General features: G+C 55.1%; 1 protein-coding gene across 1 annotated transcript in view; it reads left to right on the top strand.

Moving 5' to 3' along the window:
• Window positions 1–16,685, top strand: part of LOC138293868 (cytochrome P450 2D14-like) — a 298,270-nt gene that overhangs the window by 247,844 nt on the left and 33,741 nt on the right. The window contains exon 10 of the mRNA XM_069233169.1: window positions 16,262–16,457. Coding sequence (XP_069089270.1) covers window positions 16,262–16,457 — 196 coding nt within the window. The remainder of the gene's footprint in view (window positions 1–16,261; window positions 16,458–16,685) is intronic.

The raw sequence follows: 16,685 nt of genomic DNA on the forward strand, positions 1-16,685 counted from the left end.
AAAGAAGAGATCATAAACGGGCAGATATATTGAAATATGGACACCAGTAATCGCAATAAATAAATAAACTATATACAAAATATATACAGCTACTAAATGTAGTCCAACCACTGTCCGTGGATCACAGGGTTCCTGTGCAAAGGGGCAAGGCCCAGTCCCACGACAAGAACTCCACGGAGAGAACACTGCAGGGGCATCAGCAAGAAAATCGGACAGGCACCTCAGGGGGAAGGGAAGGGGGGGCACCTCAGCCACTTGAGTACACGACGCCAGATCCACGAGGGGACTCCATGACCACTGGCCCATCCTGGGGAGAGCAAAGCCACAGTCCAAACAGTCCATACAGTGGGTGGCCTGCCCACTGGGCCATCCTGGGGAGAGCAAAGCCACAGTCCATACAGTCCATACAGTGGGTGGCCTGCCCACTGGGCCATCCTGGGGAGAGCAAAGCCACAGTCCATACTGTCCATACAGTGGGTGGCCTGCCCACTGGGCCATCCTGGGGAGAGCAAAGCCACAGTCCATACAGTCCATACAGTCCATACAGTGGGTGGCCCGCCCACTGGGCCATCCTGGGGAGAGCAAAGCCACAGTCCATACAGTCCATACAGTGGGTGGCCCGCCCACTGGGCCATCCTGGGGAGAGCAAAGCCACAGTCCATACAGTCCATACAGTGGGTGGCCCGCCCACTGGGCCATCCTGGGGAGAGCAAAGCCACAGTCCATACAGTCCATACAGTGGGTGGCCCGCCCACTGGGCCATCCTGGGGAGAGCAAAGCCACAGTCCATACAGTCCATAACAGACCCCACTGCCACTGGAGGAGGCAAGTTGGCCAGAGGACATCCTGCAGCCCTGCCCGAGATAGATCCTGCCCTGCCACGTCTGCCAAAGGGCCAGCGGTTCTTGCCTTGAAGGGCCCAGTTCAGCGGTTCCTGAGACGGCGGGGCCCAGTTCAGCGGTCCTTGCCCTGAAGGGCCCAGTTCAGCGGTGCTTGAGACGGCGGGGCCCAGCGGAGCGGTTCTTGAGACGGCGGGGCCCAGTTCAGCGGTGCTTGAGACGGCGGGGCCAAGTTCAGCGCTCCTTGCCTTGAATGGCCCAGTTCAGCGGTGCTTGAGACGGCGGGGCCCAGCGGAGCGGTTCTTGAGACGGCGGGGCCCAGTTCAGCGGTGCTTGAGACGGCGGGGCCCAGTTCAGCGGTGCTTGAGACGGCGGGGCCCAGCGGAGCGGTGCTTGAGACGGCGGGGCCCAGTTCAGCGGTGCTTGAGACGGCGGGGCCCAGTTCAGCGGTGCTTGAGACGGCGGGGCCCAGTTCAGCGGTGCTTGAGACGGCGGGGCCCAGTTCAGCGCTCCTTGCCTTGAAGGGCCCAGTTCAGCGGTTCTTGAGACGGCGGGGCCCAGCGGAGCAGTTCTTGAGACGGCGGGGCCCAGCGGAGCGGTTCTTGAGACGGCGGGGCCCAGTTCAGCGGTTCTGGAGACGGTCTATGGCCAACTGCTCATTGCCTGGTGGTGCCCTCCTGGGCAGCGGGGATGGTGCTCCTTCAATGCCCACCTGGGCTGTGGGTGGTGGGGCCCTCCTGGCCAGCTGGGCTGGGTCCTCCCTGGGCAGCGGCTATGGGGGTGGTGGGCTCTCCCGGGGCAGCTGTGCCGGTTCCTCCCGGGGCAGCGGCTATGGGGATTGTGGGCTCCTCCTGGGCAGCAGGCCTGCTGCCTGACCTCTCCGACTTGCTGCCCTTGCCCTCCTTAGTCGTGGGCCTGTGGCCCTTTCCTCCCTTTGGAGCTGTGGCTGGTGACTGTCTCTGGGTGGTGTCCGGGGGGGATGTAGAAGGCGGGCTCCTGCGGCGCCCCTTCCGCCTTCTGCTCCTCTTCCCAGGGGGTGGGCTGGCTGTCCCCTTGCTGCTGGGCGAAGATCCAGACATGCGGGCTGGCGGGCTCCAATACCCCTGCACCCTTGTCAAGGGGGCTGCAGGGCTGGTGGTGGCTGAGGTGCTCTTCTTACCCCGACGAGAAGGAGGGGGGGGCTCAGGGTCAGGAAAGAAGTTAGTAGTGGCGAGGAAGAGCTTCTTGGGACAATGGAGAGTGGTAGGTACAGTGGGAATGGGAGTGGAGGGAGAGGATGTGGTTGTAGGTGAGTCACGTTTGCTGTCTTTGGGTGCAGGTGCAGGAGGGATAGGCCGTCGTGAGGTGGATGGCTGTTGGGTGGGTGGGTGGCTGCGTTTGTGTGGTGTGGAAGAGGGGGTGACAGACACAGTGGGAGAGGACACAGGGGACGTGTAAATGGCAGTGGGGGTGGTGACTGCACGTGTGCGGACTGGAGTGGAGGGTGTGCTGGTGATGGAAACACTGGCTGATGGTGAGGTGAATGGAGGTGTGAGTGTAGACGTCACAGGGAGGGAGGAGGGAGACAAGGAGGTGGGGGTCACAGAGGTGGTAGTGACTGTTGGCATGTCTGCATCGGAATGTTGCGTGTGTGAATGTCTGCGTGATCTGTGGTGCTTATGTTTGGATGAGCTTCTCTTGGGTGTTGAGGTGTGTGCAGGCTGGTCTGATGGTGTGGGTGGGACAGGCAGAGGAACAGGAGACTGGGAGGAGGGAGTTAGTAGAGGCAGGCAGGAGACAGGGACAATGGCTGCCGTCAGTGCTGAGGCCAGAGCCTGGAACGATCGCTGATGGGCAGCCTGACCCGAATGAATGCCCTCCAGGTACGCATTGCTGCGATGAGCCTCCCTCTCCACCCCCTGGATGGCATTCAAAAGGGTAGTCTGCCCAACAATGAGCGTTCGGAGGAGGTCAATGACCTCCTCACTGAGGGCAGCGGGGGTAACAGGGGCAGGGCCTGAGGTGCCTGGGGCGAAGGAGATGCCCGGCTTCCTGGCAGAGCGGGCACGGGGCGAACGCTGAGGGGCTGCTGGGAGGGCGGAGATGGTGCGCTGGGTGGCGGCTGTACCTGTAATGGCGGGGGGCACGGATGGTGCCACCACCGCAAGGGAGCCCCCTTCCGAGGACGTGTCCGTGTCGCTGCAGGGTCCAGTCGTCCCCGTCGTGGAGCTCCCCTCGCCCTCCGTCTCACTGGTCCAGTCTGACTCTGTGGCATGGCCCTCCTGGGCCATGTGAGATGCAGCTCCCTCCTGCCCCGATGCCACTTCTCCTCCGCCTGATGATGCTGATGCACACAAGCACAGAAAGACAAACAAAAAGGGGGGGGGGAGAGAAATAAAGGGATATTGAGTACATGGATCTCCGGTACAGTTAGCGGACATGACAGACACAGATGCCCCCTGCACTAAGTTGCGCACTTGGGGTCCGCTACGCATTCCGTGGAACATGCCCTACACGCCTAGAGTTGACAACTGCACCCATGGATGACACGGCCCAGGGATGGCTGTACTGACAAACTACTGAGGGTGGTGGCTGGGGACACAGGGGCTTACGGGGGTGCCCAGCCTACAGATATCGCCCTGGCCTAGGGGGACCCCCAGCCCTCCTCCCCCAACCAGACACCTCCACTGCGCGACAACAGAGTAGATAATGCTTGGACTCACCCCCTTGTGTCTGCTGTGCTGCCCTCACCCGCCCATCCAAATCAGGGTAGGCCACCGCCAGGATCCGGAACATCAGGGGGCTCAGTTGACGGCAGGCACCCCGCCTACGTTGGGAGGCCATCCCCAGCAGAGACTCGGCGGTCTTCTTGGTCCCGCGGCGGATGTCCTCCCACCTCTTGCGGCAGTGGGTGCCCCGTCGATGGTGGACCCCCAGGGTCCGGACTTCCTTGGCGATGGCACACCAAATCCCGATCTTCTCATGGGCGCGGACCTATGTGACACGTACAGGGAGGGAGAAATACCACGTTCAAGTTTGTCAGCATTTTCCTTTCCAGTGGCCCAACGCCCCCCATCCCCGCCAGGCCCCCCGCCATGCCCAACATGCCCCCCATCCCCGCCAGGCCCCCCGCCATGCCCCCCGCCAGGCCCAACATGCCCCACATCCCCGCCAGGCCCCCCGCCATGCCCCCCGCCATGCCCCCCGCCATGCCCCCCGCCAGGCCCAACATGCCCCCCATCCCCGCCAGGCCCCCCGCCAGGCCCAACATGCCACCCATCCCCGCCAGGCCCCCCGCCAGGCCCAACATGCCCCCCATCCCCGCCAGGCCCCCCGCCATGCCCCCCGCCAGGCCCAACATGCCCCCCATCCCCGCCATGCCCCCCGCCAGGCCCAACATGCCCCCCATCGCCGCCATGCCCCCCGCCAGCCCCAACATGCCCCCCATCCCCGCCAGGCCCCCCGCCAGGCCCCCAAGCCAGCCAGTGTCCCCAAATCCAGATTGAATTAAACTCACTTGTTGGTCTGGAGGACCGTAGAGTAGCGCATACTGGGGGAGGACCCCATCCACGAGTTTCTCCAACTCCTCTCCAGTGAAGGCAGGGGCCCTTTCCCCAGGTGCAGCAGCCATTGTCCCTTCCAGACCGAGGTCACAGCAACACTTGCAGTATAGGTCCTCTCCTGTGAAAGTTCAAGTCGCAAGTGGATAAGTAGATAGAAAATGGCGGTGACGTCCGCGGCGGTGCGTACCGCGGCGGTGCGTCCCGCCACCGCCGGCGCCCTTCACCATTGGCTCCTGAAACCCATAGGCTTCAATGTTAACCAATGCGGCTTAGCGCCGCGGTCTTCGCCCGCCGCCCGCCGCGGTGTGCCACGCCAGCGCATTGACCTCACATCCCATTGTCACACTTCACAGGTCAGGCAGCCGCCATTTCCCGGGCCCACATGGCTCAATTTCAACTGCGTCACACAGGCCTAGGCCTTGCATAGCCACTCAGACACGCCATTCACTGCATAGAGAATCGTATACTGTGCTAGCTGTGAGTACGTACCTGTGGGTTGCTTGACTGTGTGCTCCATGTTGTCCTTCCTAGGCACCGTCCGCTGGGTTGGGCGAGGAGACGGATGAATCCTCCCGTGTACCGACCGCTGGTGGACCTGTCGACAATGGAAGAACGCCACATTATCCTGACCTACCGTCTTAACCGTGCCACTATCCATGAACTGTGTGCCCAGCTGGAGCCCGACCTGATGTCCCCCATCCGCCAACCCACAGGGATTCCCCCTCTGGTGCAGGTCATGTCAGTACTCCATTTCTTGGCAAGTGGGTCATTTCAGACAACCGTGGGAATTGCTTCTGGGATGTCTCAGCCCATGTTTTCGAAGGTGTTATCCAGAGTGTTGTCTGCCCTGATGAAATCCGTGAGGAGCTACATCATTTTCCCTGAGGTGGGCGAATTGGCTACAGTGAAGGGTGATTTCTACACCCTTGGACATATTCCCAACGTAATTGGTGCCATTGATGGGACCCATGTGGCTTTGGTTCCCCCAAGAGACAGGGAGCAGGTGTACAGGAACAGAAAAAATTACCATTCAATGAACATCCAGGTGGTGTGTTTGGCTGACCAGTACATCTCGCATGTAAATGGCAAATTCCCAGGGTCAGTGCATGACGCCTACATCCTAAGGAATAGCAGCATCCCTTACGTGATGGAACAGCTACAGAGACACCGTGTATGGCTAGTGGGGGACTCTGGGTACCCCAACCTGTCGTGGCTACTGACCCCAGTAAGGAATCCCCGGACCAGGGCAGAGGAACGGTACAGTGAGGCCCATGGGCGTACTAGGAGTGTGATCGAACGCACCTTTGGCCTCCTAAAGGCCAGGTTTCGGTGCCTGCATATGACAGGTGGATCCCTAATGTACTCACCTAAGAAGGTGTGTCACATCATCGTGGCCTGCTGCATGCTTCACAACCTGGCTTTGCGCCGCCAGGTGCCTTTCCTGCAGGAGGATGGTCGAGACGGTGGTGTTGTGGCAGCGGTGGAACCTGAGGAGAGTGACGAGGAGGAAGACGACGGGGCTGAAACAGACAACAGGGACAGAATCATTGAACAGTACTTCCAATAGGACACAGGTAACATTTCAAAGATAATTTAGTAAATGTTAACTACTCTCCAACATCTCTGCTGCCTGTCTATTTGCCCCAGTGTATGATGACTGAGTTTTGGCTTTTCCCTCCCTATTTCAGATCTGGGGTCCCCACTACGAGTCCTGTGCTTCGTTTCCCCATGGACTACAGCTTTGTGGCAGCTGTTTGTTGACTTCACCATGTACAAGGACATATTTGCACTGTCATGTCAATTACAATCTATTGAAATCACAGCCAGACTCCAGATATTTTGGTGCAAAATAGGTGTTTATTGAAGTGCTCAAAATGGGATGGATGGTTTCAAGTGGGTGGGGGCTATGGTGAAGGAATGTCCATGGCAGAGTCCAGAGTAACAGTCACACAGGTGCATTGTCCAGAGGCCTGTGGAGAGATGGAGCATGGGCAGTTCAAGGATGGACAGGGTGACAATGTGGGACAGTGGGATGACATCAGGTGGTATCCATTGCTGGCGGGGGTCTTGACATCCTACTCTGTCTTCTTGCGAGATCTCAGGGCCCTCTTGCGGGGTGGTTCTTCTCCTGCAGGAGGTGGGGGTCTGGTGGGCTGCTGCTGTGCGGGGGCCTCCTGTCCACTAGCGCCGGCAGAGGTGGTTGGCTGTTCTTGGTCCAGGCTAGTGGCAGGGGCCCTTGGGTGTTGTTCAGTGTCCGCCCTGGTGTTTACGAGGTCCTGCAGCAGCCCTACCATGGTAACCAGGGTGGTGTTGATGGCTGTGATGTCCTCCCTGTACCCCCGATAGTGTTCCTCCTGCAGTGCCTGGATCTCCTGGAACCGGGCCAGTACCGTCGCCATCGTCTCCTGGGAGCGGTTGTATGCTCCCATGATGGTGGTGAGGACCTCGTGGAGAGTGGGTTCCCTGGGCCTCTCCTCCCCCCCCTGTCGCACAGCTGCCCTCCGAGTTCCCCTGTTTCCCTGGGCCTCTGCCCCCTGGCCGGTGTGCCCACTACCACTGCCCCCAGGTCCCTGTTGTTGTTGGGGTGGTGGGTTATCCTGGGTGCCCTGTAGTGGTAGACACACCGCAGATTGACGCGCCCTGGAGACAGAGGCATGGGCCCGCTGGGTGGGAGCTGTGCTGGTGTTCCCAGAGGGGTTAGGGTCTGTAGTGGCCTGGGCCTGTGTGAGGGGAACCGACTGTCCAGAGGTCCCCGATGGTCCGGGCTGGTCATCGGTGTCCAGGTCGACAGAGCTGCTGTCATCGCTGACGGCCTCTTGGGTGGGGGGTGTGGATAATTCTGGCCCCTCCGCCGCGGTGTGTTGACGGTCGGGTCCTGCAGGGGTATAGAGGTATGGTTATAGTTTCAATGTGTGGCATATGGGTGTATCTGTGGGTTCTCGTGTCCCCAAGTGCTGGCATTCGTGTATGGGGGCTTTGGTGAGGGTGGCTTGTGGGGGGGATGTGTATATGCATTGGGCATGCTTTGGTGATGGGTGTCCATGCTTAGTGGACGCATGCAGGCCTAGGTTTTGGGATGTGTGGGTTGTGATGGTGAGACATTGGCGGGGAATAGGTGTGCTGGGGGTGGGGGTGAGGATGGTGGTGGGGGTGAGGATGGTGGTGGGGGTGAGGATGGTGGTGGGGGTGAGGGTGGGGGTGAGGATGGGGGTGGGGGTGAGGGTGGGGTTCGAGGATGGGGGTGAGGGTTGGGGTCTGATTTGGCATGCAGGTGGGGGGGAAGCAGTATTGAAGCTTCAACTTACCAGTATCCATTCCTCCGCCGACTCCTGCGAGGCCGTCAGGATGCAGGATGTTCAAGACTTCCTCCTCCCATGATGTGAATTGTGGGGGTTGAGGTGGGGGTCCTCCGCCAGTCTTCTGCACGGCGATGTTGTGCCTGGATACCATGGAACGCACCTTCCCCCGTAGGTCGTTCCATCACTTCCTGATGTCTTCCCGATTTCTGGGGTGCTGTCCCACTGCGTTCACCCTGTCGACAATCCTCTGCCATAGCTCCGTCCTCCGGGCAATGCTGGTGTATTGTATCTGTGTGCCAAACAGCTGGGGCTCTACCCGAACGATTTCCTCCACCATGACCCTGAGTTCTTCGTCTGTGAAGCGGGGTTGTCTTTGGGGTGCCATGGGGTGGTGTGTATGATGTGTGGGGTGGAGTATGTGTATTTAAGTGAGTTGAGTGTGGTGGTGTGTGTTGTTTTGTGTGTGGATAGTGTGTGGGTGATGGTGTTGAGTGGCTGTGGCTGTTATTTTTTGGATGCTGGTGTCTCGCTCTTGCCTTCGTTACGAATTTTTTAGCGTAGGGGTTTGTGGGTGATGTGGGTGTGTGTTTTATATTGTATTGTGTGTGTGGGAGTGGTGTGTGTATGTGTATCAGGTGTGTGGGATTCAAATCGTCCAATGTGGCTGAGTTTTGTTCGTTTGTGTGTATTCTGACCGCGGCGGTGTGTCCCGCCAATGGAATACCGCGTTTGAATGACCGCCGCGTGGATTCGTGGGTCGTAATGGCATGGGCGTATTTCTGTTGGCGTGACGGTGGAGGTTTTGTCACCTCCACCTTTCCGCCGACCGCTGGTCTGGCGGTCTGTTGTGGCGGTCGGATTTTCGGAGGTTTGCCTTCTGCGGGTCAGAATGACCGTGGCGGGTTTCCGCGACCGCGGCGGGATTATGGAGGATTTCTGACCGGCGGTAGGCGCCTTTTACCGCCGAGGTCAGAATGACCCCCATTGTGTTTGACTTTGATAAAAGAAATGCTGGTGATTGCACTGCTGGTCTCAATTTGGCTTGTACAGATTAAATATCAGTATGTGCCCAAGGCAATTCCGGTCCTTTTCGGTGAGAGATTCATTATTTACCCATACCTATTTCAGACACCTGCTACACTGTAGACAGTTAGGGGCATATTTATACTCACCGTTCTTGAGCCCCAGCCAGGCACCATATTTATGGAATGGGGCAAGTCTGTGCAAAGGGTAGGCTAGCTTAAAAAAAAATTACGCTAGACGGGTGTGGGTGGCATCCATACCACATAACTCCTGTTTTAGAAAAGACAGGAGTCACGCCCACCACCCCAATGGCCAGCACCAGGGACCAGGATCCCCTGGGCATGGCCATTGCATCCAGTGCCATGTAAGGGGGTGGGCATTTCACGACCCCCAATGGCACTTTAAAAAAAATGAAATACTTACCTGTACTTACCTACTTACTATACTTACCTGGGATGGGGTCCCCTATCCTCCGCTGTCCCTCTGGTGTGGGTGGAGGTGTCCCTAGGGCCTGGGGAGGGCACCTGTGGGCTTATTCCATGGTGCTCCACCATGGAAATAGGCCCACAGGTCCCCTAACGCCTGCCCTGACCCAGGCGTTAAAAAATGGTGCAAAGCAAGCTTTGCACCTTCATTTGACCCCTTGTTACCCCCGTGCGTGATTTTAGCATGAGTGATAATTTGGCTCTAAGGCCTTAGAGTCACTTTCTGCACTGGAACGCCTACCTTGCATCTCATTGACGCAAGGTAGGTTTCCACGTCCAAAAAATGACTTTAACTCCATAACTTTGGCAATAGACAGGTCTAGTGTCAAAGTATAAATATGGAGTTAGTTTGTGTAAAAAAAAGATGCAAATTCGGCACAAAACAAGTATAAAAATGCCCCTATGAAACTGTAAGCAGACAATGAATATCGAGCTTCACATTTAGGCCCTAATTTATACTTTTTTGGCGCCGCATTTGCATCATTTTTTTAAGCAAAAGCAGTGTAAACTTGCAAAATACAATTGTATTTTGTAAGTTTGTGCCTCTTTGACATCACAAAATGATGCAAATGCGGCACAAAAAAAGTATAAATCAGGGTCTTAATGCGCTGATGTTTCACGAATTGGCAATGGCTTGCATGATGGATTTGGCACTTGGGTGCAGATTTATGGGTGCAGCGCCACTTTCCTTATGCCCCTTAGCAACCCCCTACCGCCACCATGTGTGCTCTATATTTACAGTACGGCGCACCATTCCGCAGGGTAGGGGGCAATAGCGTAATTTCCCCTGACACTATTGATGTACTCTGCAGGAGTAGTGCCAAAGAATTGGCGCTACTCCTGAAGAGTGCATAGAGCTCCATTCAAAAGAATGGAAGCCCTCATGTAATGCCTGCTCTTGAGCAGGCGGTAAAAGTGCCGTAAGAAATGGCACAAGGAAATCTCATAGACATCCTTATTCCATTTTTCTGTCTCTCTTAATGGGTAATGCCACGTTTGCATACATCATGCCTGGCGCGGCATAATGTAGAGCAAAGGGTTACAGGGTGGCACAATGCACGCATTGCGCCACCCTGTAAATACTGTGCGGAGATTTCAGCATCGTTGGGCCACATTAACATCATAAATAATTATGTTAATGTGGCGCAAGGTGGCGCCAAGGGACTATAAATATCCCCCTTGGTTTTTCACATTTGGTGCCAGTTACATTACAGAAAGCAATTAACAGTGTATCAAGTTACCATGAATATCGTGGTTTATATTAATAAGCTGAATCACCTTTGCCCCTTTTACCACAAGACTGGTACTTGAAACAAATTAGATTATATTCTGCACTGTTTTCCCTGCTTGAGCCTCTTCCTATCGCCCCAGCTCCGCGTGCCCATGGTCCGAGATGGAGATGTCCGACATTTCTGTTCCTGTATCTGAATCTGAGAGTGGCAGGGATGAGGAGAGGTAATTGATTTGGAAGTATAAGGAAAGTATGTATGAGAGCAAGGAGAAAACTCTTTCACCAGGGAGGTAATGCCCCACACAGCCACCACCCTATGTCTGTCAATTTGTTCTGCAGGGTTCTGGATAAAACTCATCTCCTGGGGGTGATCTATTCGTGATATCTAAATCTGAGTCCCACACCAGACTGAAGTCCTGTCCGACTACACAGCGTCCTTCTGCATTTCTGAGCAAGGTTTCTATTATCCCCATTAAAAAACCCTTTTTTTCCCTGTGTTGGGTTTATATAGATTGATAAAGGTGAAATATTGGTTAAGAAATGTGAGTTCCAATTTTCAGTGCTTAATTTGAGCCAGTGATGTCTGGTGCTCTGCATCAGCTTTTAATCGTCAACACTAGTGTTTGTGCCCGCCGACATCTATTTTATGGATCAAATCTGTTTATTATTTTGAAAGTATAAACATACAAAGACAGCACATTGCAGGACAGTAGATGAAATGTTTCACCGCAGTAAAAACTCCAAATCTACAGACAGAAGTTCCTCCAATAAATCCCTGAGCCTTGCCCAAAGGGACCTCCCCGCCAGCCCCCTCCTTGCGATCCAGTGAGCAGGCTTGCAACGCCCAATATTCTTTCAGGCTTCAAGTCCCGCAGATGAGAACCACACAAACATATAAATGACAACACTCCTACAATGCTTCCCCTCCAGAGTCCATGTCATCCTCCTGTCTCTCCACTCCTCTACCCCTCCCCCGTCCAGTCTCAGCCCTCCCAAGTATCTCTCCACACAGCACTCTGACCAAAGTTCAAGTCAGCTTTAAAACTCTCAAATAAGCCGGACATGTCAACTCAGTAAATTCTGCGGATAGGATCTGAAGGAATGGCTTCCATAATACATTCAAATCACCCATCCGCTGCTGGGAGGCCATGGTGAGTTTCTCCATGGCGAGGATAAACCACAGCTTCTGGAGCCATGAGACACGCGTCGGAACCCTATCTGTACCCCAGAGAGCTAGAATCAGCTGCAACGCTGCGTTAAGTGCCAGGGCCATCTGCCTCCCTTTTAGTGATCTCAAGGGAAAAGTAAGGGGATTGGGCAGCCCCAACAAGATATACGATGGGAATCTAGGGATCTTAGTATGGAACGCTGTATCAATATCATCTATAATGCTCTCCCAATAACGATGAAGCTTGGGACAATGCCAGAGTAAATGCACAAGTGTGCCTGTGGCTCCACACCCCCTCCAGCAGAGGTCAGACTTAACATGGTCCCATGCATGTATCCGTGCTGGAGTGTAATACCAGCAGGAGGCCACTTTATATGATGTCTCTGTCCCTGCTGCATTATAGGCTGTGTGGTGTATTCTATAGAATATACTGTCCCACTCCTCATCTGAAAATTCCCTCTCCAGCTCCCTCTCCCATCTCAACAGTCCCCTTGACTTAGACGGGCGCTTCTCCCCCTATAGAAGCCGATAAAGTTCTGAAATGACTCTTTTATCATCCTTCTTTAGCAACAGCCATTTTTCGAATGGCGTAAGAGGCCTATCTATTAATGCTCTGTTAGCCGTCAGGAGAGCCCAGTGCCGTATCTGGTAATACATCAGCCTATCCACCTCCAACAAGCCATACGTCTCCCTTATCTGATCAAAGGACAACACCCCTTGTTCATCAAAGTGGCTTCCTACCCTCCTGCAACCCCCCTCGTACCACCGTCTCAGGCCTTCCAGACAGAGTCCAGGCTCGAAGTCAGGATTCGCGCCTATGGGGGTCATCGGGGACGGAAAAGACGTCAGCCCTGATCGACAGGCCACCGCGTACCATATGCGTAGTGTTGCTCCCGTGATCGGGGAAGATTAAAGTCCTCCTGCCCTGTGCCTACGTCGAAGCCAAGGCTCCTTCCATATATGAGAGCCTGCTACCGCCTGGTCCATAAAGCACCAATGTTTCTCAGTGAGTGGGAGACTCCACTCTAAAAGAAAGCGCAGCTGCGTCGCCTGAAAATATTGCAGAAGACACGGAATCGCCAGCCCCCCCCCACTCTTAGGACGATATAAAACCTGTCGCGGGAGACGCGCTGGCAGACCCTCCCATACAAATCTCAGAACTGCCGATTGAAGTGTGGCAATCGGCCGAGGTGGTTGAGTCATTGGAAGCGCCTGAAACACATACAGTATACGCGGCAAGACTGTCATCTTCACCGCCACCACCCTGCCCAGCCAAGACAGTTTGTGTCTCCCCCACAACTCCAGTTCCCGCTGTACCTCGCGAACCAACTTCGTATAATTCAAGCTCGCCGTCTTTGCAGCAGAAGTCGCCAATTCAACCCCTAGATAGGAAAGACGCAAAGACGACCAAAGAAAGGGGTATCTAGCACTCAAGTCTTCCTCATGAACCGAGCTTACTGACAAACTAAGGACCTGAGACTTCTGCATGTTCACCCGAAATCCCGAAACCTGGCTAAACCCAGCTATTATCTCCATAAGCGCAGGCAGCGAGGTTGCGGGCTACGCAAGGGTAAGGATCACGTCATCTGCATACAGGGTAATGAGATGGTGGTCTCCGCCGAATTTCACACCGGAAACCAAGGGGCTGTCCCGCAAGCGCTGCACGAGGGGCTCCATATATAGCGCAAACAAAAGGGGGGAGAGCGGGCATCCCTGTCTAGTCCCATGCCTGACCGGGAACGGCAGGGAACGCACACCATTAACTCGAACCGCCGCCCTGGGGGGCCGATAGGCGCATCGGATCCAAGACCTAAAACCAGGGCCCAAACCGAAACGCTCCAGTACCCGAAAGAGGTATGGCCAATAAACTCTATCGAACGCCTTTTCGGAGTCAATTAAGAGGAAAAGCGCTTCCCTACGAGATCGGTCTATTTTATCTAACAAATGCAGAAGCCCCTTCGTGTTATCACCACGTTGTCGGTTTGGGATAAAACCTGACTGATCCGGATCAATAAGACCCGGCATATAAAGATTAAGGCGGCAAGCAAGAATCCCAGTGAATAGCTTGGCATCTATATTCAGGAGCGAAATCGGCCTATATGAAGCGCACTCCTCTGGGTCCTTGCCCGGCTTATGTATAACAGCAATGGTAGCATCCAACATACTAGGCGTCAGGGCTCCCGACGTCCGATAGGAATTGAAAAGCTGCACCAAAAGCGGGGCGAGTTCCACACAGAAGGTCTTATAGAATAATGCTGTAAACCCGTCAGGGCCAGGGGACTTCCCAACCTTTAGGCGAGAAATCGCCGATATAACCTCTTCCGACCTTATCGGCTGGGCCAGCAGGGATGCCTCCCTCTCACCGAGAGGAGTGATTGCTATGCCCTCTAAATAAGAATCCAGGGCCACATTGTCCCGCTCATCCGCCGCCTAAAACCCCCGGTAGAACTCCGCAAATGCCTCTACAATCTGGTCACTCGTGCGGGCCTCCTTTCCGGAAGGGGAACGGATCAGTTTTATCGCCGACGCCGCACGTTGCGCTCGCAACCGGTGCGCCAAGACCTTTCCGCACCTATTGCTCCCAATATAGTATTTATGCTTAAGTCACACTACCTCATACTCCTCCCTATCCCAGTCCAGTCATTTCAGCTGTTGCCTCACCTTCTCTAATTCCCGCCAAATTCTAGGCGTGCCGGTAGATTTATGGGAACGCTCCAGTACAGCCACCCTCTGCTCCAACTCCTCCATTATCTCCCTCCTTGCCTTATTATCTCTCGCGGACAGTGCCATCACCTCGCCCCGCACTACTGCTTTCAGAGCCTCCCACACAGTCTCCAAAGAAGTGCTTACATCATCATTAAAGCTAATGTAGTCCGTGATCGCGCGCCGGAGCGACTCTTCCACTGTCTCACTCTGTAGCAAAGAATCCCTAAAGCGCCAGCTCGGAGTACCCACCCGGCCCACCTCCATGGTAAGCTCTACAGTAATTGGAGCATGATCAGTCAAGGCTCTAGGTTCAATCGTGGCCTCCCTGACCCAGGGCATAAACTCCTGTGAGGCCAGAAAAAGATCGGACCGTGCATAAGTCTTGGTCGCCGCTGAGTAGAAAGGAGTAATCCCGGAGCATGGGATGTGACTTCATCCACACATCCTCCAACCCACATTCAGCCAGCCACTGACGCCCCACCACCGATAATGCCCCCGCCTGCCCAAAGCGTTGACCTGAGCGGTCGAGCTCGTTGTCCATCACCAGATTAAAATCTCCTTCTACCAAAATGGCACTATCTGGCGAGCTAAGTATCGGGGAAACCGCCTGTCTCAGGAAGGCCTCCTGCTGGGCATTCAGAGAATAAAGGGAAGCAATGGTGAAAGTGAAGGCCCCAAGTAGTTATTCTAATAGCCAGAAACCTGCCTTGCACTTTGTATACCTTCCCCACTATCGCCCCAGCAAAAGTCCTCGAAAGCAGTATTGCCACCCCTGCATGCTTCGTAGTTGCTAAAGACCAAAATTGCCTAGGGATCCACCTTGAGCGCATGTGAAATGTGTCTTTATGCAATAAGTGTGTCTCTTGTAATAAAAAGATCTGACTCCCGGATTTCTCTAAACCCGACAGAATTGTTAACCGCTTGGTCGGACTGTTAAGCCCACGGACATTCAAACTTAAACACTTAACTGTCATACATCGCAGAGAAAAAATTGCTCAGGGGCGGAGGAGATCCAAGGAGGGACCAAGACCCAGAGCAGCACCTCAGCCGCTCAAAATCACATGGCCAAACCATTATGACCCTTAATGACTTGTCTCTCAGGGAAGCATACCAACATATACCCATAACGCACAACAGGTGCTCATAACGAAGAAGTCCTCTCGCACACATCCCTAAGAGGAAAAAGTCTCAGCAGGGCAGTAGAAACACACAAGTTCGCCCACCAAGTCCATCGACTCCCCCGCCCAGGCCCCACTCAAACGCCCGCAGGCCTGCAATAAGTGACCCATAGCTGTCCAGCGGCTCCCCACCTCTCCTCGCCTAGGCACTTGTCCCAGCTGCCACGCTGCTCACTGCCGATTGACGTTCCGAGATCTGCTCCGACGCAGTAGGGTGCTGCAGTTTCCTCCTTCTCTCCTTCCTCCGCCAGCGTGGGTGATCCCCGCCAGCCGGGCCCAGCTTCAAGTCTGGACCCTGGGTATCCCCTCCCAAACCCAGGATCCAGTTTGCCTCCGTTATAGACTTCACCTGGAGAAGCTGGTACTCCCAGCGGAAAACAAGGCGGAACGGTGACCCCACGAGTAAGACACAGCATGTGCACGCAAATGCTCTGTAATAGGTTTAAACTCACACCGTTGTTGCAAAGTCCGAACCGAAAGGTCCTGGTATAATTGGAGCTGATGTCCTCTAAAGTGGACCTGTGGAAGATTGCGTGCTCATTGCAAAATGCTTTCTTTCAGCCCAACATTGTGGACACATGCCAGAATATCCGGCGGGCAGTCCCCGGCTCTGCCAGATCGGCCCACACGATGGACTCTATCCAGGATGATCTCCAGGGACTTCTCCAGGTCAAGCCAACGCCACCACAAAGTCTCCAATGTCCTCCTTCTCAGCCCAGATCAGCACTCCTCTAATGCAGATATTATGCCTGCACAACCGATTCTCCAGCACCTCCACCTTTATCTGAAGGAGATCCTGCTGCTCCCGCAAGCGTATAACCTCCTGCTGCAGATCCGCCACCTCCTCGCTGCGGGCAGTTTCACCATCCTCAACCTGTGCTATCCGCTCACCCAGGGATGTAAGCTCAACCCGCAACTTCTTCACCTCTTGAGATATGTCTTTGTGGAGTTTCTGCAGGTCGCTGCGGAGCGATTTGAACAAGGAGGTGAGGAAGCCCTTCGTGACTGGGGCTGCCTCATCCTCTGCCATCTCCCTCCTTTCCTCAGGAGATCTCGCGGTCGGCGGCTCCTCGGGGGCCCCTCCCGGCACCGGGCGTCCCCCAGTCAGCATATCTCTTACCGTCCGGTACCACTTAAGCTCAAGTATCTCAACCGGGACTCTTCGCGTCGTCACCGGGGGCTGTATTCTCCTGGCTGCACACTCCCACCAGTAG

This window comes from Pleurodeles waltl, chromosome 4_2 (assembly GCF_031143425.1).
Source record: "Pleurodeles waltl isolate 20211129_DDA chromosome 4_2, aPleWal1.hap1.20221129, whole genome shotgun sequence".
Taxonomy (NCBI): Eukaryota; Metazoa; Chordata; class Amphibia; order Caudata; family Salamandridae; genus Pleurodeles; species Pleurodeles waltl.